Source organism: Lissotriton vulgaris, chromosome 1_1, assembly GCF_964263255.1.
Source record: "Lissotriton vulgaris chromosome 1_1, aLisVul1.2, whole genome shotgun sequence".
Taxonomy (NCBI): Eukaryota; Metazoa; Chordata; class Amphibia; order Caudata; family Salamandridae; genus Lissotriton; species Lissotriton vulgaris.
In genome coordinates, this window is record NC_141685.1 from 2,130,753,493 (window position 1) to 2,130,775,872 (window position 22,380).

At 45.5% G+C, this 22,380-nt stretch overlaps 1 protein-coding gene across 2 annotated transcripts in view; it reads left to right on the forward strand.

Annotated features, from left to right (window-relative positions):
• The window catches only part of PTPRR (protein tyrosine phosphatase receptor type R), a 945,480-nt gene that overhangs the window by 390,908 nt on the left and 532,192 nt on the right, over positions 1-22,380 (forward strand). For both annotated transcript variants that reach the window (XM_086921858.1, XM_086921867.1), the window contains one exon: positions 10,512-10,625. In XM_086921858.1, the coding sequence (XP_086777984.1) occupies positions 10,512-10,625 (114 nt within the window). The remainder of the gene's footprint in view (positions 1-10,511; positions 10,626-22,380) is intronic.

Sequence of the window (22,380 nt, forward strand, 5' to 3'; positions counted from 1 at the left end):
AAAGAGGACTTTCTTCTCATAGTTAATTAATTTAAATGTAAAAGTCTAGACTTTAATAAAATTCCCATGGTTTAGTATTGTATTCTATGGAGAAGAAAGTCCTTTTTCTTATTATGTGGAAAGATGAAATCCGTGACGCAGATAACGTGAAACGTCATACAGAGAAAAGAAGGAGAGAGGAGAAGCATGCAACTTAGCAGAAAAGGTAAGAAGATTTTAAATTAATAATATTTTGTATTTTAACCCCTTCAATGTGGCGGCTATTCCGCCGCAGTGCTAAGGGGGCGGCGGGGCCTGCGCGGCGCGCCCATGCTGGTGACAGAACCGCTCCGTCACCAGCTGCGGTTGCGCTGTGCTCATGCCGGAGCGGTTCCGTCACGGCCCCGCCCGCTCAATGGAACGCTCAGCGCAGGCGTGGAATCCGCGTCGCGCAGGCGTGCCGAGCGGGCCGTGACGGAACCGCTCCGTCATCAGAACAGCGCGACCACGGCTGATGACGGAGTGGTTCCGTCACCAGCAGGGGAGGGGTTAAAGGATATGTTTGTCTATTTTGTGGGTGTTACAGGATAGTGAACTGTTGCCGGAAGTGTGGCAGAGTTTGTTTAAACGGAGATTGCAGAATATTAGATGTTGTAAGAGGATAGCAAAGTGACTGTCCATTGGTTAAAATGTGAATTTAAAATAATATTAATAATTACCGTAATGGTATTGATTGGATAACGTTATCCATGGATGATGGAAGTTATACAGAAATAGAACAACTACAGGCAGTTCGTTTAAAATTTTTAGAAGGAGTACAGAGTAGTACATAAAGAAAAAGCGAAATAACATCCAATAAAAAAGGAAGCAAGAGGGGAAGAAGAATAATTTAAGTAAAGATAATTTTAGGTTTAAAGCATTTTATTAAGCATTCACAAATGAAAAGAAAAATAAACAGTTGTAATAAAGAAGCTGTGCTTAGGATGCAACCATATAGTAGCGCACCAGCGCGCTAGGGCTCTGCAAAACGTAACGTTCATTCAAATGTGATGGTTGGTGCGTATGCTGCAACAAGATGCTTCAAAATGAACAAACCCCCCCCAAACTTCCCCACACCTCCCCAACCCCACAAAGCCCCCCGTCCAGTGCCTCAAACCTCCACCCGCCACAGCCCTCCAAACCGCCCCCCCTCTCCAGTTGCTCCCAGGTCTAGGCACGCTAGCCGTCTGAATCCGCTAATGTAGTCAACCTCAACAAGCGGAGATATCTAGGGCATGTAAGTTCCGTGAATTCCCCTACGAGCAGTGAGTGAAACGGTTGCCACAGGTCATTAAACTGCTCCACCTCTCCCGCCGCCATAAGCGTCAATTTTTCCATTCCCAGGACATGCCATAAACTGTGCATCCACCCTGTGGTGGAGGGGAGCGTGGTGGTGCGCCAGTGAATAAGTATATTTTGCACAGCAGAGCCCAGTGCTATCGCGATTTGCCTCCCTCTATGAGACCTCAGAGGATACATCAGCCCATTGGGTAAGCTCAACAGTACGTATGCTGGAAAGCGGGGCAATTCAATATTGAAATTGGAATCAATCTCATCCAGGACCTCTTTCCAGTAGGGGGAGAGCAGTGGGCAGTCCCATAGAACATGAGTGAGGGTGCCTATCTTCCCGCAGGCCCGCCAGCAGGTGTCGTCGATATTGCTATTCATCTCATGCAGTCTCTGAGGCGTATAATACCAGTATGTGGACACTTTAGTGAATGTTTCCGTAAGCCCAGTGTGATATGCGGAGTGGCGAGCTCGATAGGCGATGTTTTCCCAGTCTTTGTGGCTTAAGGATCTCCCCAGTTCTCTTTCCCAGCGTTCCCTACCAGGGTTATAGAGGTCAAAGGAGGAGGGCTGCAGGATTTTATACAAATCCGAGATAAGTTCCGTATCTGAGGTGCGTGTTACGAGCCATTTCTCGTGGGGAAGGAGCTTCCTATCTGCAGACTCACGTACCTGTGGCTGCAGCGCCCAATGGCGCACCTGCATGTAGCGTAACCGTTCCATTTCAGACAATTGATATTCTTTCCTGAGATCCGGAAACGGAATGACGCTGTCCTGACCATATACATGAAATAGTGCTCTGCATCCTGCAGCCCGCCAGCGCGCGAAGGCCCCTGGTTCCATCCCAGGATGGAAATCCGGGTTGTCGATCAGTGGTGTGAACGGTGAGGGGAAGGTGGTGAGTGCGTGAGCCGTGTTCACGGCGTCCCACACCCTCATCGGGACCCATGTGATAAAAGACGCGTATAAGTAGGGCGGACGATGCGTCCTACGTAAAAAAGGAGCCTCCTGCAGAGTCCGGCCCGCCACCGCCTGGTCTTGGAAAAGCCAGTGTTTGTCGGACTCCCACTTGCTCCACTCCACTAGGTATCGTAATTGTGCTGCCTGAAAATATTTGCGGAGGTCCGGTACTCCCAGTCCCCCCGCCTCAGGTGCCAGTGTAGTCAGGGCCCTCTTAAGCCTGGGTTTGCGACCCTGCCATATGAAGCGCGCAATGTCTGCCTGAATCTGCAGTAGCCATCCTTTCGGGGGCTACAGTGGCAGGGCACGAAACAGGTATAGCGCCTGGGGCAAGATGGTCATCTTAACCGCGGCAATTCTGCCTAGCCAGGACAAGGTGCCTTTGCTCCAGCGACCCAGTTCCTCCTTTATTTTCGTACCTAGGGCGGTATAATTCGCGGTCACCATAGCGGGTAACGTGGGTGCCAGAAGTATACCCAAGTAGGGCACCAGATGTTTAGACCAGTGCCTGGGGAACCGGCCCTGCAAGTCAGTTCTGGTGGCCGCAGTCAGTGAAACGTCAAGGGCCTCCGATTTCCCCATGTTCATCTTGAAGCCTGCTATGGCAGCAAAGGCCTCCAATTCATCAATGCACGCAGGGAGTGCCCTCCCTGGATCAGCTAGTGTCAGTATGATGTCATCTGCATAAAGACTACTGGTATGAGTGTACTCCCCCATCTTAATTCCCAGCGCATTCGGATTTTGGCGTATCCTCTGGGCCAGGGGTTCCATATAAAGTGCAAATAGGAGCGGGGACAGCGGACACCCCTGCCTAGTGCCCCTTTCTATCACGAACTGTTGGGAGCTGCAGCCGTTAACTCGCACCACTGCCGATGGGAACTTGTAGCAATTGAACACTAGGGTGCGAACTTTCTCGCCGATACCCGCTTTCGCTAGAACCTTCTCTAGATATGGCCAATGCTCCCGGTCAAAGGCTTTCTCCGCATCAACTGCTAGCAGCATCCTCTCCCCAGGTATCCGGGAGGCTTTCTCTAGTATATGGACAACCCTCTTGGTGTTATCAACCGTTTGCCTCCCGGGGACCAATCCAGCCTGATCCGGGTCCACCAGTCCCAGGAGATGAAGCGCCAATCGGGCCGCTAGGATCCCAGTATACAACTTGAGATCGATATTCAAGAGAGAGATCGGCCTGTAGGAACTACATTACGTCCGATCCTTCCCCGGTTTAGGGATAACCGAAACCGTTGCTTGAAGCAGATCTGGGGGGATGGCTCCAGGAGCGGAGAAGGAATTAAAGAGGCGCGTGAGGATCGGGGCAACGTAGGGCAGAATGTTTTATAGAAGAGGGATGTGTAACCGTCCGGGCCCGGAGCCTTCCCGTGTTTAAGCTTGGCAATGGCTGTAATCACCTCCTCAACTCGAATGTCTCTTTCGAGGTATTCCGCCTGTTCCGGAGTGAGAGAGGGAAGGTCAACCGAGGCTAGATAGTCCGCCTCTGCTTGTGCCGACGGGGTTCGCCTTTATAAAGGTCAGCATAGAATCGGCGGAAGCCCTCAGCTATTTGGCTGTCCTCCGTAACCGACACCCCGGTAGGTGTCGATAGCTCCTTCACCAAGTGCCGCTGATGTGCTTCCCTGAGTTTGTGTGCCATAAGCCTGCCACATTTGTCCCCACCCGTATAATATGCATGTTTCAAGCGTAATGCAGCATATTCCGCCGTGTCCATATCTAAGGCTGACAAAAGTTTCCTTGCAGCCTTAAGTTGCTTCCAGATTCTGGGAGCCCCCGTCCTCTGGTGAACCTGTTCCAGCTCTCGCACTTTGCTGGTGAGTTCATCCCGCTACTGCTGTCGTTCCCTATTCTCCACGGAGGAGATGGCAATAAATTCCCCTCGGAGCACTGCTTTCAATGCCGCCCATTGTGTCGCCTGGGTGGTGTCATTATTATCATTGTGCTCCTGGTAATCCCGTATCGAATCGTGAATATGCTTTACCACCGTCTTTTTATGCAACAGGGTATCCCTGAGGCGCCATACCCCACGCTTGGGCGACATCGGTGGCAGTTGAAACGTCCCCCGTAACAGGGGCGTGGTCCGACAGAGAGAGAACCCTTATCTCAGAAGCTGCGGCTAAGTCGCAGACCGGCTTTGTGACTAATAGGTGGTCAAGACGTGCATAGGTCTTGTGTGCGTGCGAGTAATAAGAATAGTCTCGGGCGGTGGGGTGGAAGTGGCGCCAAAGGTCGTGGAGATCTAACTCCTCTAATTGGCGTTTGCCCGTCTGCGAGATCTCCCCAGTCTGCGGGTCCCTCTGCATTGACCTGTCTAAGGAAGAATCGAAGACCATGTTTAGGTCTCCCCCTATGATTATGTGCCTATCTGGCGTGGCGGTGACATCCACCACGACTGAGTGAAGGAATCGTTCTTGGTGTTCATTGGGGCTATACATCGATCCAATGGTGAACATCCATCCTCCGTATTTGACCCTATAAGCGAGGAGTCTACCTTTCTGTTCAGCAAACTTATGGGGAACCTCTCCTTTTAACGTTCTAGACACTAGAATTGCTACCCCAGCGGTCTTAGTAGTATTGCAAGAGAAAAATTGCATGGGAAACTTGTGGGAGCGCATCCTCTGACAGTCTTTGGCTAGGAGATGAGTCTCCTGTAGGAGACAAATGTCCGCGCGGGTATTTTCCAGTAAGGAGAGCACTGCCTTCCTCTTGACAGGGTTATTCAACCCCTTTACATTAAGGGTGACTACTGTAAGCGCTGTCATCTGTGTGAGTGAAACCAAAGTGCAAGCAGTGGGTCACAGCCCAAGAGGGGCGGGTGCGGTGCGGGTGCGGTGCAGATAGTGTGTAGGAGCTCGGCAAAGCTGTAACAACTGGTTCAATAGCACTGGACGGTCCCCGTTCCTCCCCCCAACCCCCTTTGAACGTCCCCCAAACCACCTACCCTCTCCCTCCCTCTTCCCCAAACCCCCTCTACACCCCAACAAACCCCTCATGCAAACAACCATGCACCCTCCTCCCCCTCCCTCCAGCAAACCCCTGAGATCCCAACAAGTGTCAGTCCCAGTCTTGCCCAGCGGGCAAGTCTGTGGTAATTTACTAAAGTGGACGTCCAGCCACTTACTCCCTCTCCCTCCCCCCCTCCACCCCCCTCCCTCCAAGACCCGAACCTGCTACATCAGTAAGGCTGTGGTGTTCTCCCCCCGGAGCGTCATTATGCTGTCAGCGCCACATCGCCGTTGGAAGCATTGTCTCTGGCCGCTTCGGAGACCGCATTCGCCATGCCAGCTCTAATGGTGGGCGAGTCCGGCCTTCTGGAGCTGGCAGACACTCGTCTCCGTGATACCCTCTGACAGCCGTCTCTGGGGCCGCGTCTCTGGCTCGGTGTGGCCATGTCTTCCTCCTCCGCCGTGATCCCCAGAACCTCACACGTGTCTTGTAGCGATCTAAGTTGATGCATCGTGCCATTCCATCTAAAGATAAGGCGAAAGGGGTGACCCCAGGCATAGGATGTTTCATGCGCTCTCAGAAAGTCAGTGGCGATCTTAAAGGATTTCCGTTTTTGAAGAGTGATGGCGGACAAGTCCTGGTACAGTCCCACCGAGTGACCACGAAAAGTGAACGCGGGTTGTTTCCTGGCCTCTGCCATGATGCGTTCCTTCAGTGGGAAGTCTGGGAGGAACGCTAGGATGTCCGGAGGTGGTGCCGATGCTCGTCGCGGTGGCCCTACCCTGTGCACTCTATCGATCCGGACTGGGAACTCCGGCGGTTCACCCAGGATAGCCCGAAACAGGTCTCTCAGGTAACCAGCCGCATCCGAGCCTTCTTCTGCGGATGGAATTCCCCGGACTCGGATGTTGTTTCTTCAAGACCGGTTCTCAAGGTCCTCATTGTGAGTTTGCAGGTCTAAATGCTGGTCTCTGAGGCGCAACACCTCCTGTTGCAGCAGGACTATGTCCTCATCGAGACGATGATTCGTGCTCTCCAATGTGGCCACTCGCTCCCCCAATTCTTCCACCTCTCTGCGCACCTCCTGAACTTCACCCGCTACTTCCTGTTTCAATGTCTGAAAATCGTCCCTGAGGGTGCTGAACAGCGATTCAAGGAACAATCTGGTGGCTGTTCCCCTCCATTCGCACCCTGCGACCTTCCGGCTGGGCTTGAGGATGGCTGCCCCCTGTCTCCTCTTTGCTGGGACCGGTTGAGCATTTCGGGGAGGGTGCGCTCTCCCCGTTTGGTGCCTCTGCCCGACGCCATCTTGGATCGAGCATAGGCCAGCTCTCCCGTCCCCTCGATTTGACACTCCCTGATCTGTCGGTGCTGTCCTGGGCCAAGCAGGGGACTGTCGGCGGTCACCAGCGATCGTTCCGAGCACCGTTGAAAGGAGCGCTACCAGCGCCGCTGCACTAGACTCCAGGCGTGGCCGCTATGGCAGGCGCCATTACGCCGTTCACTCTTCCCGTAGGCCCCGCCGGTCTTCGTCTGCCGCGGGCTCTGCCAGGCGTGGGTGTCGCCCCCGTGATCGTCTCCTCCGCTTGACCTCGATCACACTGGACGGGTGAAGCGCTATGTGGCCCTTCGGTTCGACTCAGGACCTCTCGGCCGTTGGCGCCAACGTAGGCCTCTCAGGTTGACCCCGCCATCTTCCACCTCCGCCCAGTCAAGCCGAGTGTCACGGAACCAGCGGCCAAGGATCGTTCTGGAGGAATCAATGCAAGCTCCGGGACCGCCAAGGCCACCGGATTGCCTTCGGTGCTTCCTGGGTGCCCGCCCCCCTCTCTGGGGGGACCGGGGAAGCAAGACGTCGCGTGGGGCTCCGGGCCTTTGCCCTTCCTGCTCCGGTTCTCTCCCAGCAGGTGCTCAGTCGAGTAGGCCGAAGCTCATGCGCCGCTCACAGCTGCTCCCACGGGGCCGGCCCGGTTGTCTCCGCCAGCATTCAGGGCCTTCCTGGCGTGATGGTGCAATACCTCCTCTGGCTGCGCACTCCAAGCGGCAATGGGCGCGGCGTGCGTCCGGCCGACGTGCTTCGGGATCGGCCTCCTCCTCCTCCAGCTTCCCGGGCCGGACCTCCAACGCCGTTCGGCGGGCTGTCCTGCGGCTAAACGGAGACTAGGACCAGACCAGGGTCTTCACGTCTGGTTCCGCCACCTCTCCCAGCGCCGTTAAGCTCCGGCGGGGGGAGAAAAGGCTATATTTCAAGGCTCGGGCCTAGTCGGATCGGGGAGCTGCAAGAAGAAGCGTCCTCTCACTCCGCCATCTTGGCCACTCCCCGCCTAAAGATAATTTTATAAGAATGAAATACATCCAAACAAGCAACCCCACCCTCTTCTCCCACATACAGCCACACTCATTTCCAATACAAACATGTAAGAAGAAAAATGGATTAAACAGACTCTGCACGCGAAGTAAAGACATGCAAAGTAATGTTCTGCTGTAAATAGACACTTCTATAGATATTCATATTTTAGCGAAGTAATAGCAGTCGAAGTGAAAAAATGCGTAGTAATTGCACTTGCGATGTAAAAACATCGTAGTTAAAGCATGCGTAGTAATGGCATGCTAAGTATACCTACTTTTGCTTAACCCCTCCCCTGCTGATGACGGAACCGCCCTGTCATCAGCTACGGTTGGGATGTGCTGATGACGGAGCGGTTCCGTCATGGCCCGCCCGCCGCTCATGTGCGGCTCGAATTTCGCGCCTGCGCTGAGTGTTCTATTGAGCGGGGCGGGTCATTACGGAACCGCTCCGTCACCAGCACAGCTCAACCGCGGCTGCTGACGGAGCGGTTCTGTCACCAGCATGCGGCCGCCGCGCGGCCGCCCCGCCCCACCCCGTTAGCTCTGCGGCGGAATAGCCGCCGCAGCGAAAGGGTTAAGTGTTGCTGGGATTTCAAATTCAGGTTATTTTCGGGGATGAAGCCCATTGATTTGGCATTTTTGACTGTTGTGGGTTAGCAGTACAACGGATTAATGTCATTAGTCCAAGCAGTTTATAAAATGTTTTATTGTCTCATGAGAAAACTGATGGGTGCTTGTACAGACGGAAACCGTGGTGGAGAGAATGATTCTTTGTGCAACCCCTTCCACAAGAGGCAAGGTGCTGGATAGAGAGGTCAAAAGTTTGACTTCTTGTGAACGATTGACTAGGTAGGAATCAAGCCACTGCAAAACCACACCACTGATCCCCAGCCATTATTCCACAATTTTCTGAATGGATGCTTGGTTGGTCAATTCAGACACTGCTGGGAGGTCAAATAGAACCAGGAGGAGCAACTCTCTGTTGTCCAGGATACAAAGAGAATCATTGACGCTTAGCAACATCACCGTCTCTGAGCTACACCTGACCTACAACTTGATTATGAAGGGGAGGATTGAAATCGGGGCAAGATTTTGAAGTCTTCATGGTCACCCTCTGACTTTCTGAGCTGAGTCTTGACCTGTCTTAGCTTTTTTCTGATGACATACATGGACATTTTCAACATGTACATGTTATGTTACTGTATGCGATGTGACTTATTGACATTGTTTCTTCTTTCTGGTAAGCAGTGATGCCATTAGGATTGCGAGGCTAGGCAGTTAAGTGGATGATAACATGTAATTTTGCAAGGAGAAGATAGCAGACATTGATTGAGTGTGAATTTAGGCCCCATCACATGTAGAGATGTATTTCATGTAGATGTTAGTACAGTTTATAGCTTTCGGGTTAAAATAGACCATGAGCAAGATGGATTCCATGTGCAGTGCTGGACTGCAACTTTAAAATGAACACATGTGGAGTACAGCACCAAAACAGTGGAATACGGTATACACCACATCATAACATGGGGAGTACCAGGGAACCACAAGACAACTCAGAGACACAAGACATAACCTTACCATTTCACTGTGCAACAATATATATCTGTTATATATCAATAGGTCCAAGATATCTCAACGGTAAGCGTTAACTCTGCAAGTAGGCTTGATATATCTTATTTAGTACAATACATTATGAAACGTATCACTGATAATGTTGTTGGCTGTCACGTACGATGTCATCAGCACACATCTCTAAAAAGCTAGAATTTTTCTTTTTGAAAATGGTTATATTTTACAACTGTTGTCATTTTAATGCTATCGATCGTTTTATGGTATAATATTTGATTGTCAAATACCAGCATCCTGTAACAATCATATTTTGCAAGAGCACACTTGCCCTTGGAGTAAGTGCAGTCAGGACCACTTCAATGGCAAATTCAAATTCTTGATGAATTAAAAGGTGTGAGTGGAGTGAGCTCGTGTGTGCGCCTTAGGAGCATTAAATATTGTCCCTAATCTCAGTAGCAGTTGCTTAAATCTACAAGTTGTTGGGCAGTAACACACGCACATACTCACTTTGAGCTACCCACAAGCTGTCCACAAGTACACACTAGCTGATCTGTGCTTTTACTTGTCAGTTTTTTCATGAGTGGTATGGGTTTCTAATATATGTGGTGCACCAATGGAGGACCACTGCCTGCTCGTCTGAGCCGAGCACAGGAAGTTGTTTTAAAGTCTCCCTCTACATCGCACGATAGTTCACATTTAGGAGTGCAGCTGGTGATGTAATATTACATTTTTCACTGCACACATTTTGCCGAGTGAAACTGCAGACTCTGTGTGTGGACTGTACTATGCATTACGAGTTTGCAGGTCAGAACAGTGGAAAACATGCATCATTACCGCACTATCCAACATTTCGAAGTGCAGACATCATTTTGGGAAGGTAATAACACACATTGTGAATACAAAACCAACGCTGGGGCCAATTAACAAAGCATTTATGAGCCTGGGAAGTACCACTGCCGGAGAACTCTTTTACATAACCTTGTATGCCTTTGGAAATCAGCCCCCAGACCTACTTCTCCCTATTAGGTAAACTACAAAGAGATTACAGCTGTTTCTCTGTGTAATAATTTTATATCAATATTCCCGATATTCACCAAGTGCGGCATCACCAACCCAGATACAGTGCTCGGTTGAATGAGGTACAGAGCATTGTTAAAGCAGTACTTGTATAGTTATTTATAAATGCACCTAGTTTAAGGTGACTTCAATGTTCTTTTACCAGCTTTCCTTTGAGAACCTGAAGGTTAACAAATCTATTGGCCTTTGGTTGCTCTGGGAAAAAGAGCTACATGAAATGCATGCTACTAAGTCATTAGCTAACAAGCGTGTGTACTAATCTGGGAGCTCATTAGTCTGTTTTTGTCTTTTAGTCTTTGCAAATGGATGTAAACAAAATGAACACCACCACAATTCAGATGTTTCGGCGAGGAGTGGCAGCCGCTTTAGGACTCCCACCAGAGCAAGTTCACATCAACCGGCTTAATGTAAGGATGATTTCTTTAAACAATAATTTTGAATTTCATTCAGTCAAAGTAGAAGTAATGTTTTGTTTATTGGCTGCATTAATAGTTTAATCAAACATTATAATCAATGATGTCTCTCGAAAATCCTTCTGATAGGGGCACAGCATGAACCACTGATACAACAATTGCGGCCATCTAAATTGTACAATCATGATGAGTGTATTTATGATGCAGGTTTGTGTGTATACATATATACATACAAATATATAAAGACGCAGTATTGCTGGCTATCGCATAGATCTCACCAACCCCGATCAGCAGCTTAATGCATCCGCTGTTCCGGGCATGTCCAGAAGAGTGGATGCATTGGTCTACTGAGCGGGATATCTGAGGTCCATGGGGCAGCCAGCCCCCGCATCTTTTTAAATGAAGATCTCCATCCCTTTGCGTCAAAGGAATGGAGCACGCTCAAATAGAAATTGCTTCAGACAGGTGCTTTATTGGCATGGAAAGACTCTCATTTTGGCTGATTGTCTTTGTTCACATCCTTTTGATGTTGATGAGTAAGTGTGACTGAATAAATATGCAATGTTTTCTTTTACTGATACTATTTCTTTTTTCCCAAGAAGCACTAAAACAACACTTCACCCATTCCAGTGCAAAGTCATAAACTGCAGTGCCTTAACCCCTTCCCTGCTCATGACGGAACCACGCCGTCATGAGCCACGGTGCGACGTGTGCTTATGATGGCGTGGTTCCGTCATGCTGCGGGTGGTCTGCCCACGCGTCACTGATTCCCCGCCTGTGCGGGCGAATTAGTGAGTTCACATGGTCTTGACGGAACCACTCCGTCATGAGCACAGCTCGTCCGTGACTCATGACGGCTTGATTCCATCAATGGCATGGCGGCGCCGCACTCACCCCCCAGCACCGCTGCGGAATTAGCGCCGCGGCCATGGGGTTAAACGGAGGTGTTTGGCAGGATAATTAATTAATTAAAGGGCACCTCATGAAGGATGAGGATAGCAGATAAAAGGTTAATGGTAGACTTGCTAATTGTTCAAAATACTTCACAAGGCTCTTTCTCAAAGACAATGTTAATGAGCCAGAGTGTTAAAGAGCACCAGTGACATGGACATTAAATGCCATGCCGTAGACTAAGAGCACTCTAATCATATACAACTGTGATGATGGAGCCCAAAGGGGGTCAGGAGGAATGTACCTGGGTCACAGGACCCACCAGGCCCTCCTGCCAGCGCCACTGATTATAATTAAATCCTCCAGTGAAGTACATTACATTGCTAAAAAAAGAAATTTGTGAAACTCCAAAAGATTATTATGTAAACATTAGTATAGCTGAGAGCAGAATGTTTTAAAGACCAAACTTGAAGAAGGTGAGTGTTAGTTGGCTCTTGGATAAATACATTTTTTAAGAGCACTGGGGGCTTGGACCAACCCTTATTTATCTCCTTGGCCTATATATCATAAAGCAAGTGCATTATGTTTTAGGTGAGTGGGTGAGTGAGTGAAACCATCTGTAAAGGCACAGTTTTGAATGACCAATCTGCAGGCACAATGCAACCAAATTCTTAACAAATTCCCTCCAAATCCTATGGTCAACAGAATTCTTCCAAATCAATGACCTTTGGACAGAAACACCTCTGCTATGTACAAGTTTGCTGAGATGGGTGGATGAATCTAGGATTCCTGCTACTGTGGTAACGACCCAATGTTAGAAATGGCATGCGCTTCACAAATGGCTGCACCCAAGAGCCATTAGTAAAAGGATGAATTGAGTTGTTGATGGAGGTCTGGTGCCGGTTATTCAAATGTAATGAAAGGAATAATAATTTTCATAACTCATTTTCTGTTGTGCTTAGTAGGCAGAATACACCATTTTAATTGCTTCTTTTCAACAGTGAAATCACCCAAAAACAACAGCCGACGCGTGTTCCTCCCGATGGCTTTTTGGCCGAGTGCTTTCTCAAGGCAAAGTGTCTCTTATGAGGTCCTATAGCTTCCTTTAATAAGATTTAGATTTAGCAAAATGGTCTCTGTGGTTCCTGGGACCACAGAGAAAGTCCTCTGCTGTGTTGTTTACTGGAAGGGCAACCACCACCAGGCCATTGTCAATTGATCACAGGGACCTTGTTAAAATGCACATCCTAACATCCTAGGATCCTTCTATAAATGGTTTGTCACACAACACACTTTAGGTCTGATTCTATTAGTGACAGGGAGTTATTCAAGTGTGTAGCAAAACCCTATGATGTGGGTGTCATCATAGGTCCACCACCAGCCTCATCACAGAATTTGGTTTATGAAAAACACAGAAATGTTATTAAAACATAGGAAACACCAAAACACAAGTTTCAACATTAGTTGAAGTGGGTGCTAGGCAGTGCTTCCGCATCTATAATGTGGTCATAGTAGGAGATGAGGAGCAGGCCATTCTTAAAGGCACCATATGCCCTAAAAATAATGTAGATATCGCAAATGCTGATCAGTAACCACTTACTTTTTTATTCAGAACACAACTGTGAGAGATGATCTGGTACTATGATTCACAGTTATTTTGATTTAATTTTGCTTTCAACTCTGTAAGGATCACTCATCAGGCCAAAAGCCATAATATGAAGTTGAGAGGGAAGGGATGACAGTGGGACCCTGGGCTTGATCTTTCTTGATAGGATCAATAGACTGAATCATTTCCCAGAAAAATGTTAACACCATTAAAGGGATAAGAAAGAGATCTTTGCAATTTCTATTAGTTGTGAAACCAAAGAAGAAGGGTCTTCTGTTTTGAAGGCAGCTGATATGTCAAGAGAAATCACATGCCAACAGTTTCATGTGTGTTAATGTTAAGCTGTTTTGGCAGGTCAGTGTGGATGTTCTGAGGTATGTGTTAGATATGCAGAGACATTGGTTTGTAGGCATGAACAGGCACAGTGTTAATAAGACATATCTATGTGAGGCATAGGATCTTACTTTTTTTCTTTTTCTGATTAGGAGGATCGAAGATTTCTTATTTTAGGGATCACGCTATTTGTTTCCTAAGACATTAGCACTCCGAGGCGTCTTTGCAGGAAAACTGATGATAGTGTTAAAATCAGTTCCAGCACTGCGCAATGTGCTTGCTATAGTCACATGGAGGGCCTGGGAGATGTAGAGGATAATCCTTCTGTGCTGTATCTTCAGGAAGATGAGTTCTCTCTTTACTCTTCTCACACTGGAGCACTGGTTAAGTGTGTAGCAATGGGAGTAATTGTTGTGAACGTATCTAGGACTCTAATTAAATATTCCCGATGTATGCCCTTATGTGGTTATAACAAATCATATCCTTATAAAGGCATAAGAATCATATCCATATTTAGTCATAGCCAGTGCAGTCCAAATACGGCAAGGCTACTTCCCTAGACTCCTAGAAAGTACAACGCGTTCTTTAAACATACCAAACCTCCAGCAACCCGGGAATTCCCCCAGCTTCTGATTTGATTTGTCCTAGAACTCCTGAGAGTCCTGAAAGAACTGCCAGTTCTTAGTGACAGTTCTTAGTGACGTCTTATGTCCAACCTTACGTCAAATACGGCACCTTCCAGGTATAAATATACCAGCATTTGCCTTAAGCAAACACACAGTGGTTTGGAGCAGAGCGGGTATCTATTTCCCAAAGCCCAGCTGTTGCGAGTGCCGAAGGAAGCCGACCCTCCCATTTGAGGCACTGAGAGAGACGCTGTCTTTTCTCCTGCCGAGAAATCCAGCTCCAGTGTTTCCAGTCACCCTTGCGGGTTGCTGGGAGATCGAGTCCTGAGAAAGAGATACAAGACCTCCTTCATTCTAAAACCAAGGTACGGAGCTGATTAGATCCGTAGAGAATTCTTGATTCAGATTCTTGGCAAAACTAACTTAACTTAAACTCGAGCTCACTTACTCCTTTCCACTACTAGGGTTAGGTTAGGTACACTGGGGTAGGCATATTTTAGAAGCACCAGTTGAGTACGTTTAGTCAACTTTTGTCATTGTATGTAACTGTATATATTTTATCAGTTTTATGTGTCATATGGCTCAGAGACCATATAAATGCTTTTACAGTATTATTACATAACACTCCTTTTAGTGTACGCACTTTACTTTATGATAAGTATTGCAATTGTGGCAATTCATTTCTCTTGCATGAGAAAGAAGACTGCTCAATAAATAACAACTTTTATTGAAAACGCACGTCTCTCTATGTCTTTGCACTCTGGTGAAACTAAGCATGCACAATTGACTGAGTGAAATAGCTATCTATTGTTTTCAAATGACTCTGGAGATATACTTCTTATTCTGGAGGGAGCAAAGTTGTCATATTTATGCGGTTGTCAGAAACTAATCCCTTCTTGTCTAATCAGGAAAGTTAACTCCTTCCTGTTCATTCGAGAAAGTTTCTAGTGACCTCTGAGCTAGCTGGCATTCATAATTAAGTCTAACATATTCAGTAGACACCTAGTCGACCTCAGTCCTACGTCTAAACTACAGTTTATGTTATTCCAATGCGCAGAGCCTATTGGGAATATAGGAACTACACTACATGGCGCCCAACGTTTGGTAAGGCGATAATCTAACACAAGATACTAGAGTAACTCAGTCGTGCTTTTCACACAGACCCCTTTTTCCCTGTAAAAACTCCAATAGACGCCTGGAGTGGGTAAAAGGTTAATATCCGCAAGAACTTAGTAGGAAGAGATTCCTCTGTATTAGTTTTTGGTTTAGTCAACTTTGAAGGATACAGTGTTCCAAAATATTGTGCACCTAATCTTTGTTTTCTTGAAACTTGATCTGCAAACTTTCATTAAACAATGTCAACTAACGGCGTCAACAACAAAACCGGTGGAGCTGCAGTAGATGCGAATCAACCGGGTTCAGACGTTACAGGGTTTAATGTAGATGACCCGAATGCTATAATCATCCCGGTCAATATAAGAAAAACTATAACTAGAAAAACTATAACTATAAAAGTTATAGAAAATGGAGTATCATCAAGAGGTGGTACAGTCGTATTTGTGGTAGAGGCCCATGAATATCGGCAGACAGAGGTATTCTATTCATGGATAACTTTTCCAGCAGCACATTCTGTAACACACGAGTTCCACTACTACAAAATAGAGGAATCTCCAGAGGAATACTCTCCTTTCGAGGAAGTTGAAATTCCACTAACATACCAAGAGCACCTGCTCTGGTTTAATGGCTCCCTAAAACATCAAAATCACATTACCAGGCTCAGTTCACTAGGTAGACCAGGAGCCACATGGCCGGTTCTAGCCAGCTACAAAATGTCAAGCGGAGAACTTTTAGTTCAACTAAAACAACTAATTAAAATACATAGACAATTGGTCCAATATGTCATGCGGACTTCAACAGTCCAACCTGCAATTAAAATTCCACAAAACACTCCTCAACAGGGGAACACAAATAAAATTACACCACAGAATATACAATCATGTATTGGTAAAATACCCGCAAAACGGGAACAAATTCCATTCTGATTAGCTGAACAAAATCACTCAAATAGAGGCAGTATTTCCAGATACTACCCCTCACGAAAAACACAGAATTTTGACTATCTGTCTCCCAATGGGGATCGCACCACATGTGGAGGACTGTGACACTTGGGGCACAGTCTTTGCTTCTATCTACACAAAAACACATGGTGTTCCGTCTATGGCGGTTATACCAGACGTACTAAGACAGATTCAAAATGAATACGGTCCAGAACCTGCTTTAACTCTAGGTATGAAATTACTGAAAGACTTTAAGCAGGTCTCGGCTATATTACTAGCCAACATAAAAGGAGAAGCAGCATCTGTGGCGATCCGCCAAAAATTGAAAGAAACAGATATAGCAGACCAACCTTTTGAACTTGCCAGAATAATTGAAAAATCCTATGAAGAATTAGGTAGAGATAGTTTGGGTGGGAAACCAGTAAAACCCCAACTAATTGAAAATCCTGAAAAAACTTTCATTAAAAATAATCTCAACTCTCAAAAGAAGAAGTGGGAGGGTAATAAACAAAACACTCCCAAAGAAAAACAGTTTCAGTCCAGAGGAAGGTCTCCCCAAAGTCTCCACAACGGGAGCACTCTGAAAAAAGATACAACCTTAGAAATAGGGACAATTTGAGAAAACCTGACAGATATCAAGAGATTGATAAACGTCCCTCTCGATCTTTTCAGATTTCCTCACAGAAATCGGAAAGAAGAGGACGGTCAGAACATAAAGAAGAGGACGTCAAGTCCAAAGACAAGGAACCTGCTCATCAAAGTAAAAAATTACAATTTCCCAGAAAGAAGGTAGCCAGTATTAAAGTAAAACATGCAGAGAATTCTGAGGACACAACTGGAAAACGGAGAGTGGGCCCAGACAATGCTAGACAGCGCAGCAGAAGTGACCATAGCTCGCAAGATCCTGATGAATCTTTTGGAGACAGTGGACACGAATGAATACATCCAAGTGGAAACTGCAGACACCCAAGTTAGCGTGCCCCATAAACTATATGAAATTACATTACGTATAGAGGGAGATAAAACTAGGAAAATAAAAGTTTTTTTTTGGGAGAATCAATCTAAAGGCTATGATATCCTTCTAGCAGAGAAAGACTAGTCACCAGAGTTTGTCAGGGAGTGCCCACATGGCGAAGAAATGATTATGCCTGCCTTCGCAAATCACATTCCAATTCATAAAAAATACACATTTGCTAGAAAATGGGCAGTGGCCCAAGCCCCTGCATTATATAAAAATCATGTAGGGTGGGATGAGGATTCTCCTCACCATAAAATCCAGTTAAAAAATCAACCTACTGCACAGAGGCAGTATCCAGTTAAGCAAGAAGCTAAAAAACAAGTCAGAGAAATCTTAGATCAACTTGAATATCAGGGAGTGATTGAAACATGCACCTCACAAATGAACAATCCTTTGTTTCCTGTCTCCAAGCTAGACGATTCATATCGTCTAGGTTTGGACTACAGACACCTAAACTCCTGCTGTAAAACTTTTGCAGTACAAAACTCACACAGTGCAGCATTTTTTTTTTTTTAAATATTTTTATTGAAGTATTTTGCATTTATATACAAGGCACGGCATCATTAATACAAACCAAAGATTGAAGGAGAAGAAGTGTATACCAATAATTCATAAATCAAAAATAAGAAACAATCACTAAATCATCAGCAGGCGAGGGTGATATTGCCAGAAACAAATTGGAGCACAAGTTAGATCACAAAAATAGCATAAAATAGAAGCAAAATATACTTTCATATTGTACAGCATCGATATTGTAATTGCACCAAGTTGGTATTTCTTATCTGCAGGCAATCCAACATTTCACACTATTATTCCTCCTTCCATCGAGTTATAGGATCCCATATTATATCACCTAGCTTCCTGCCCCTTTTTCCCTTCCTTGCATATATCTCTTTCTCCATTTTATACGTTATTAGTAACTTAGCCAGCCATTTATGGAAGGTAGGTGGTACAGGATCTATCCATGCAGAGGCTATACATAATCTCATGATAGACATAGCGACAAACAAAAATTCCCTCCCACGAAAAGAACGTATATCCTCAACGTTCACTCCTAATAGAATGGTTCCTGGGGTTAGAACAATTTCGCTTTCTAAAATTTTACTTATAAAACATTCGATTTCCTTTTTAAATATGTCTAAGCGGGGGCATAAAGCAAATACATGTTCCAAATCAGCATCCGAGCTTCCACACCTATAGCATGTAATACCCACTAAACCTCCCCATTGAGCTATTTTAGCCGGTGTATAATACAGGTGATAAAGTGTTTTGTAGTGTTGAGCCTGTAATGATGCTGCACATAGTAATGAGTTCCCCATTTCTAGGGAGATACCAAAACTTTCAGAGCTGATTGTAAGATTATCCTTCCATTTTTCGCTCCACTTTTGATGATCATCTTGTTTTACTTTCATCAGTTCAGCATACAGTCTTTTAATTGTGCAATCCTCCCCCTTTTGAATAATTTCCATAATAGCATTACGCCTGAATCCCAGAACACCACCTTTTTTTCCCAGGAGGAAACTCCTAATCTGGAGAAATTAGAAAAATTGCCTAGCTTCTAGGTTATATCTGTCTTGCAGATCTTTAAATTGGAGAAAACACTGTTCCCCCCTAATATCTCCAATGGTTCTGATTCCCCTGTTTTCCCACTCTGCCATTATAGGTCCCGAGAAGATATCTTGTGGGAGGGTTGGATTATATAATAATCTCGTATAAGAATTAAATTTTCCTAAGCCAATTTTTTTAGCAAAACTTTTCCAAATTTCGAATGCTGCTATTATTATCTTGAACTTTGTCCTCTTGTAATAACTAGCCTCTGTAAATTTCAGGAGAACATCCTTCGCTTCCGTTCCCAGAGTTAGGCCATAGATTGCTAATGATCCAAATTTACTCCACTCCTCTGCTCCGCTGCCCTGTTCACCTCCCATTAAGCCGGCCATGTTCTGTAGAGCCGCCGCCCAGTAATAAGATTTTAAATCTGGGACTCCCCAGCCTCCCCTTTCTCTTGGCAATGTCATGTATCTGAGAGCCCTTCTCGTTTTCCCTTTTGCCCAAAGAAATCTATTTAGCATACTCTCCAATTTTTTAAATATTTTATTATCAAAGAATAGCGGTATTGCCCTAAATAGATATAGAAATTTTGGAAGGATAATCATTTTTACTATATTAGACCTTCCCACTATTGAGAGGTGTAAATTATCCCATCTATCCAGGTCTTTCTCCACTTTCTTGATTAAAGGGGAAATATTCCTTTCCACCAAGTTATCCAAGTCTGACATTATGATAACCCCTAGATATGTACCTTCTTGTGTTACTCGGTTGTCTAAGCATGGGGTATACGAGTTTTTAATTATCTGTGTTTTTGATGTATTTAATTTGTATCCCGAGATTCTTCCAAATTTCAGCGCCTCAAGCTCAAGGTGTTCTATAGCTTCAGATGGGTTTGGAGAGATAACAGCGATGTCATCTGCGTAGGCTAAGATTTTACATTGCCCAATAAGCGTTGTAACTGGTGTTATCATCACTGATGCCTCTATTCTACGTATAAGCGGGTCCATATATATAGCGAACAATAAGGGTGAGCAAGGGCACCCTTGTCTGGTGCCTCTTTTTATATGAAATTGTCCTGTGTTTCCACTGTTCACTCGTAGTGTCGCTACTGGTTCTAAGTAGAGAGTTTGTAAAGCTTTGATAAAACCTTGTTTAATTCCTGTTCTAGCTAGAGCATACCAAAGGTAGCTCCAGGAGACCCGATCGAATGCTTTTTCTGCATCGAGTAACATCACTGCGATCGGGTCCCCTGTAACTGCCGAGACATCAAATAAAGTTATTGCCTTCCGTATATGGTGGGTAGTTCCTCTCCCTGGTATAAAACCGTGTTGGCAGCTGCTAACGATTTTATCTATAACTCTTGCCAGCCTTGATGCCAAGGCTTTAGAGAAGACTTTTGCGTCTGCATTAAGTAGGGTTATAGGCCTGTACGAGCCTGGTTCCTCCGGTTTTTTACCCTTTTTTAATATTACGACCACCTCTGCACCCCCCCATGATTTAGGCGATGTTATGTCCAGTTGTGCCCCTTGCATCACCTTCACCATTTCTTCTCTCAAACAATCCCAAAATACTTTATAAAATTCAATGGGTATCTGATCAGGACCTGCTGCTTTACCAGAAGGTAGGTTCCATATTGCCTGCTTTATTTCTTCTAACTGCAGCTCTTCCTCTAACCCATCTGCTTCCTCTTCCTCTATTGGATCTACAGGGATCTCCTCGAGATACTCCCTCATTTCTTCCTTATCTTTTAGAGGGTCACGACCCTGTAACTCGTCGTCATATAACTTCTCATAAAATATCCTAAAGACTTCTCTTATTTTAATCGAATCTGTATGTACCATGCCCGCGGTGTCCCTAATTTCCCTCACTATGCCTACAGATTCTTGTTGTCTTGTTCTAGTAGCCAGTATCCTACCCACTGACTCACTCAGCTCATAGCACTTCTCCCTTTTAGTGTTATAAATTTTCGCCGCTTTGCTGGCAATTTCACCCTCTGCCTCACCTTTGGCTTTTACTAGCTCTACCCAAGCTTTTTCGATATCCCGCCCCGACACCACACTATTTTCTAGATTCTCTTCTGCCATCGAGACATTCGAAGCTAATTCTAAATTCCTCAGCTGAGCTTGTTTCCTTTTATAAGAATTATAACTCATTGTTTCACCTCGTATTCCAGCTTTAAAAGTGTCCCAAACAACTCCCATTTCTGCTGTATCTTTATTAAACGAAAAAAAGTCAGTAATCCATTTATTCATGTATTCTATATAGTTCTCATCTTTCAGTAGCTCTCTTTCAAAAGTCCAGTTCGTGTGCTGTCTAGTACTTGTTTTTGTTGTTATTGTAAGTACTAGAGGGTTATGGTCGCTTAGGACCCGTGGCAGCCTTTCAATCTTCGATTCAGAAATACTAGTACTTGAAATAAAAAAATAATCTAATCTTGCACATGTTTGGTGCGGTGCCGAGTAATATGTGTACCCTTTGTTATCCAATATCTTTTTCCCCCATACATCTGAAAGAGCATTGTTTAACACCAGACTGTGTAGTGCCTGAAATACTTTTTTTTTCCTACCGCTATACTTTCCAAAAGAACCCAGTCCTAATCCGTCTGCACCATTAATATTAAGATCACCTCCCAATATAATATTTGGTGCCCAGGTTGCTAATTCAACATCTAAGAATTGAAATATATCGGGATCGTCCTCTGTTGATCCATATACATTTACCAATGTTTTCCACTCTCCATCAATAAAGCACTCAACCATAGCCCATCTTCCCCATTTGTCTTGTGCTTTCTTTCTGGTTAGAACATTATTGTTCCTAGCTAGGATAGCTACCCCTCTTTTTTTGACCCCTTGGCTTGAGTGAACTAGTACCTTAAATCCTAACTGTGACAGAATATAAGCTTGTGTTGTTATTATATGAGTTTCCTGGATATATACGAAATCGAGATTCACTTGTTTCAGCATTAACGCTATTTTCGCTCTTTTGTGGGGGTCATTTAGCCCACAAACATTCCAGGTTACAATTCTAATCCCCATTATCCATGTTCTCCCATCTCCTTTCCCTGCTACCCTCTCTGCTGTACATTATCTGCTTAGTAATCCTCCATTTCATTATCTTTGAATCAGCGTTGCTTATTGTATTACTTCCTTTCCTTTTTCTCAACCCCGCCTGTTCCCTGTGACCAAAGAGTATTTTTTTTAAGCTCCTCCCCTCTGTTTTTTTTCCTGCCGTGCCCTGTCCCCCATGTGGTTCCCTCCCCCCACCCCCTCCTCTTTCCCCTCCCTCCCCACCCTTTCCCTTACTGGCAAATAGGTCAATCCTGACCTATGTGTGACAGCCGTGCCCTCCCAGGGGAGTCTCGCCCGGCCACCCCCCGTGCTAGAACATTCTCAGAATATAATCACATCATCTAAAAAAAAAATAGAAAAGGCTCAGTTATCTCTTTGAGGTAGAAGCTACTTGTTTTGTGATCTCTGTACGATCCATTTGTCCGTTTCGGTCTCTATGTCTTCTTTCTTCTCGAAGATAGGTCAAGTATTCTTGGGCAACAATTTCCGAAAAGAAAGTTCTGAACTGTCCATTGAGCCCCACCCTCAAGCGAGACGGAAACAGTAAATAGACTTCACAGCCAAGATTCTGGAATGGTACTATAAGTTGCCGCATCCGC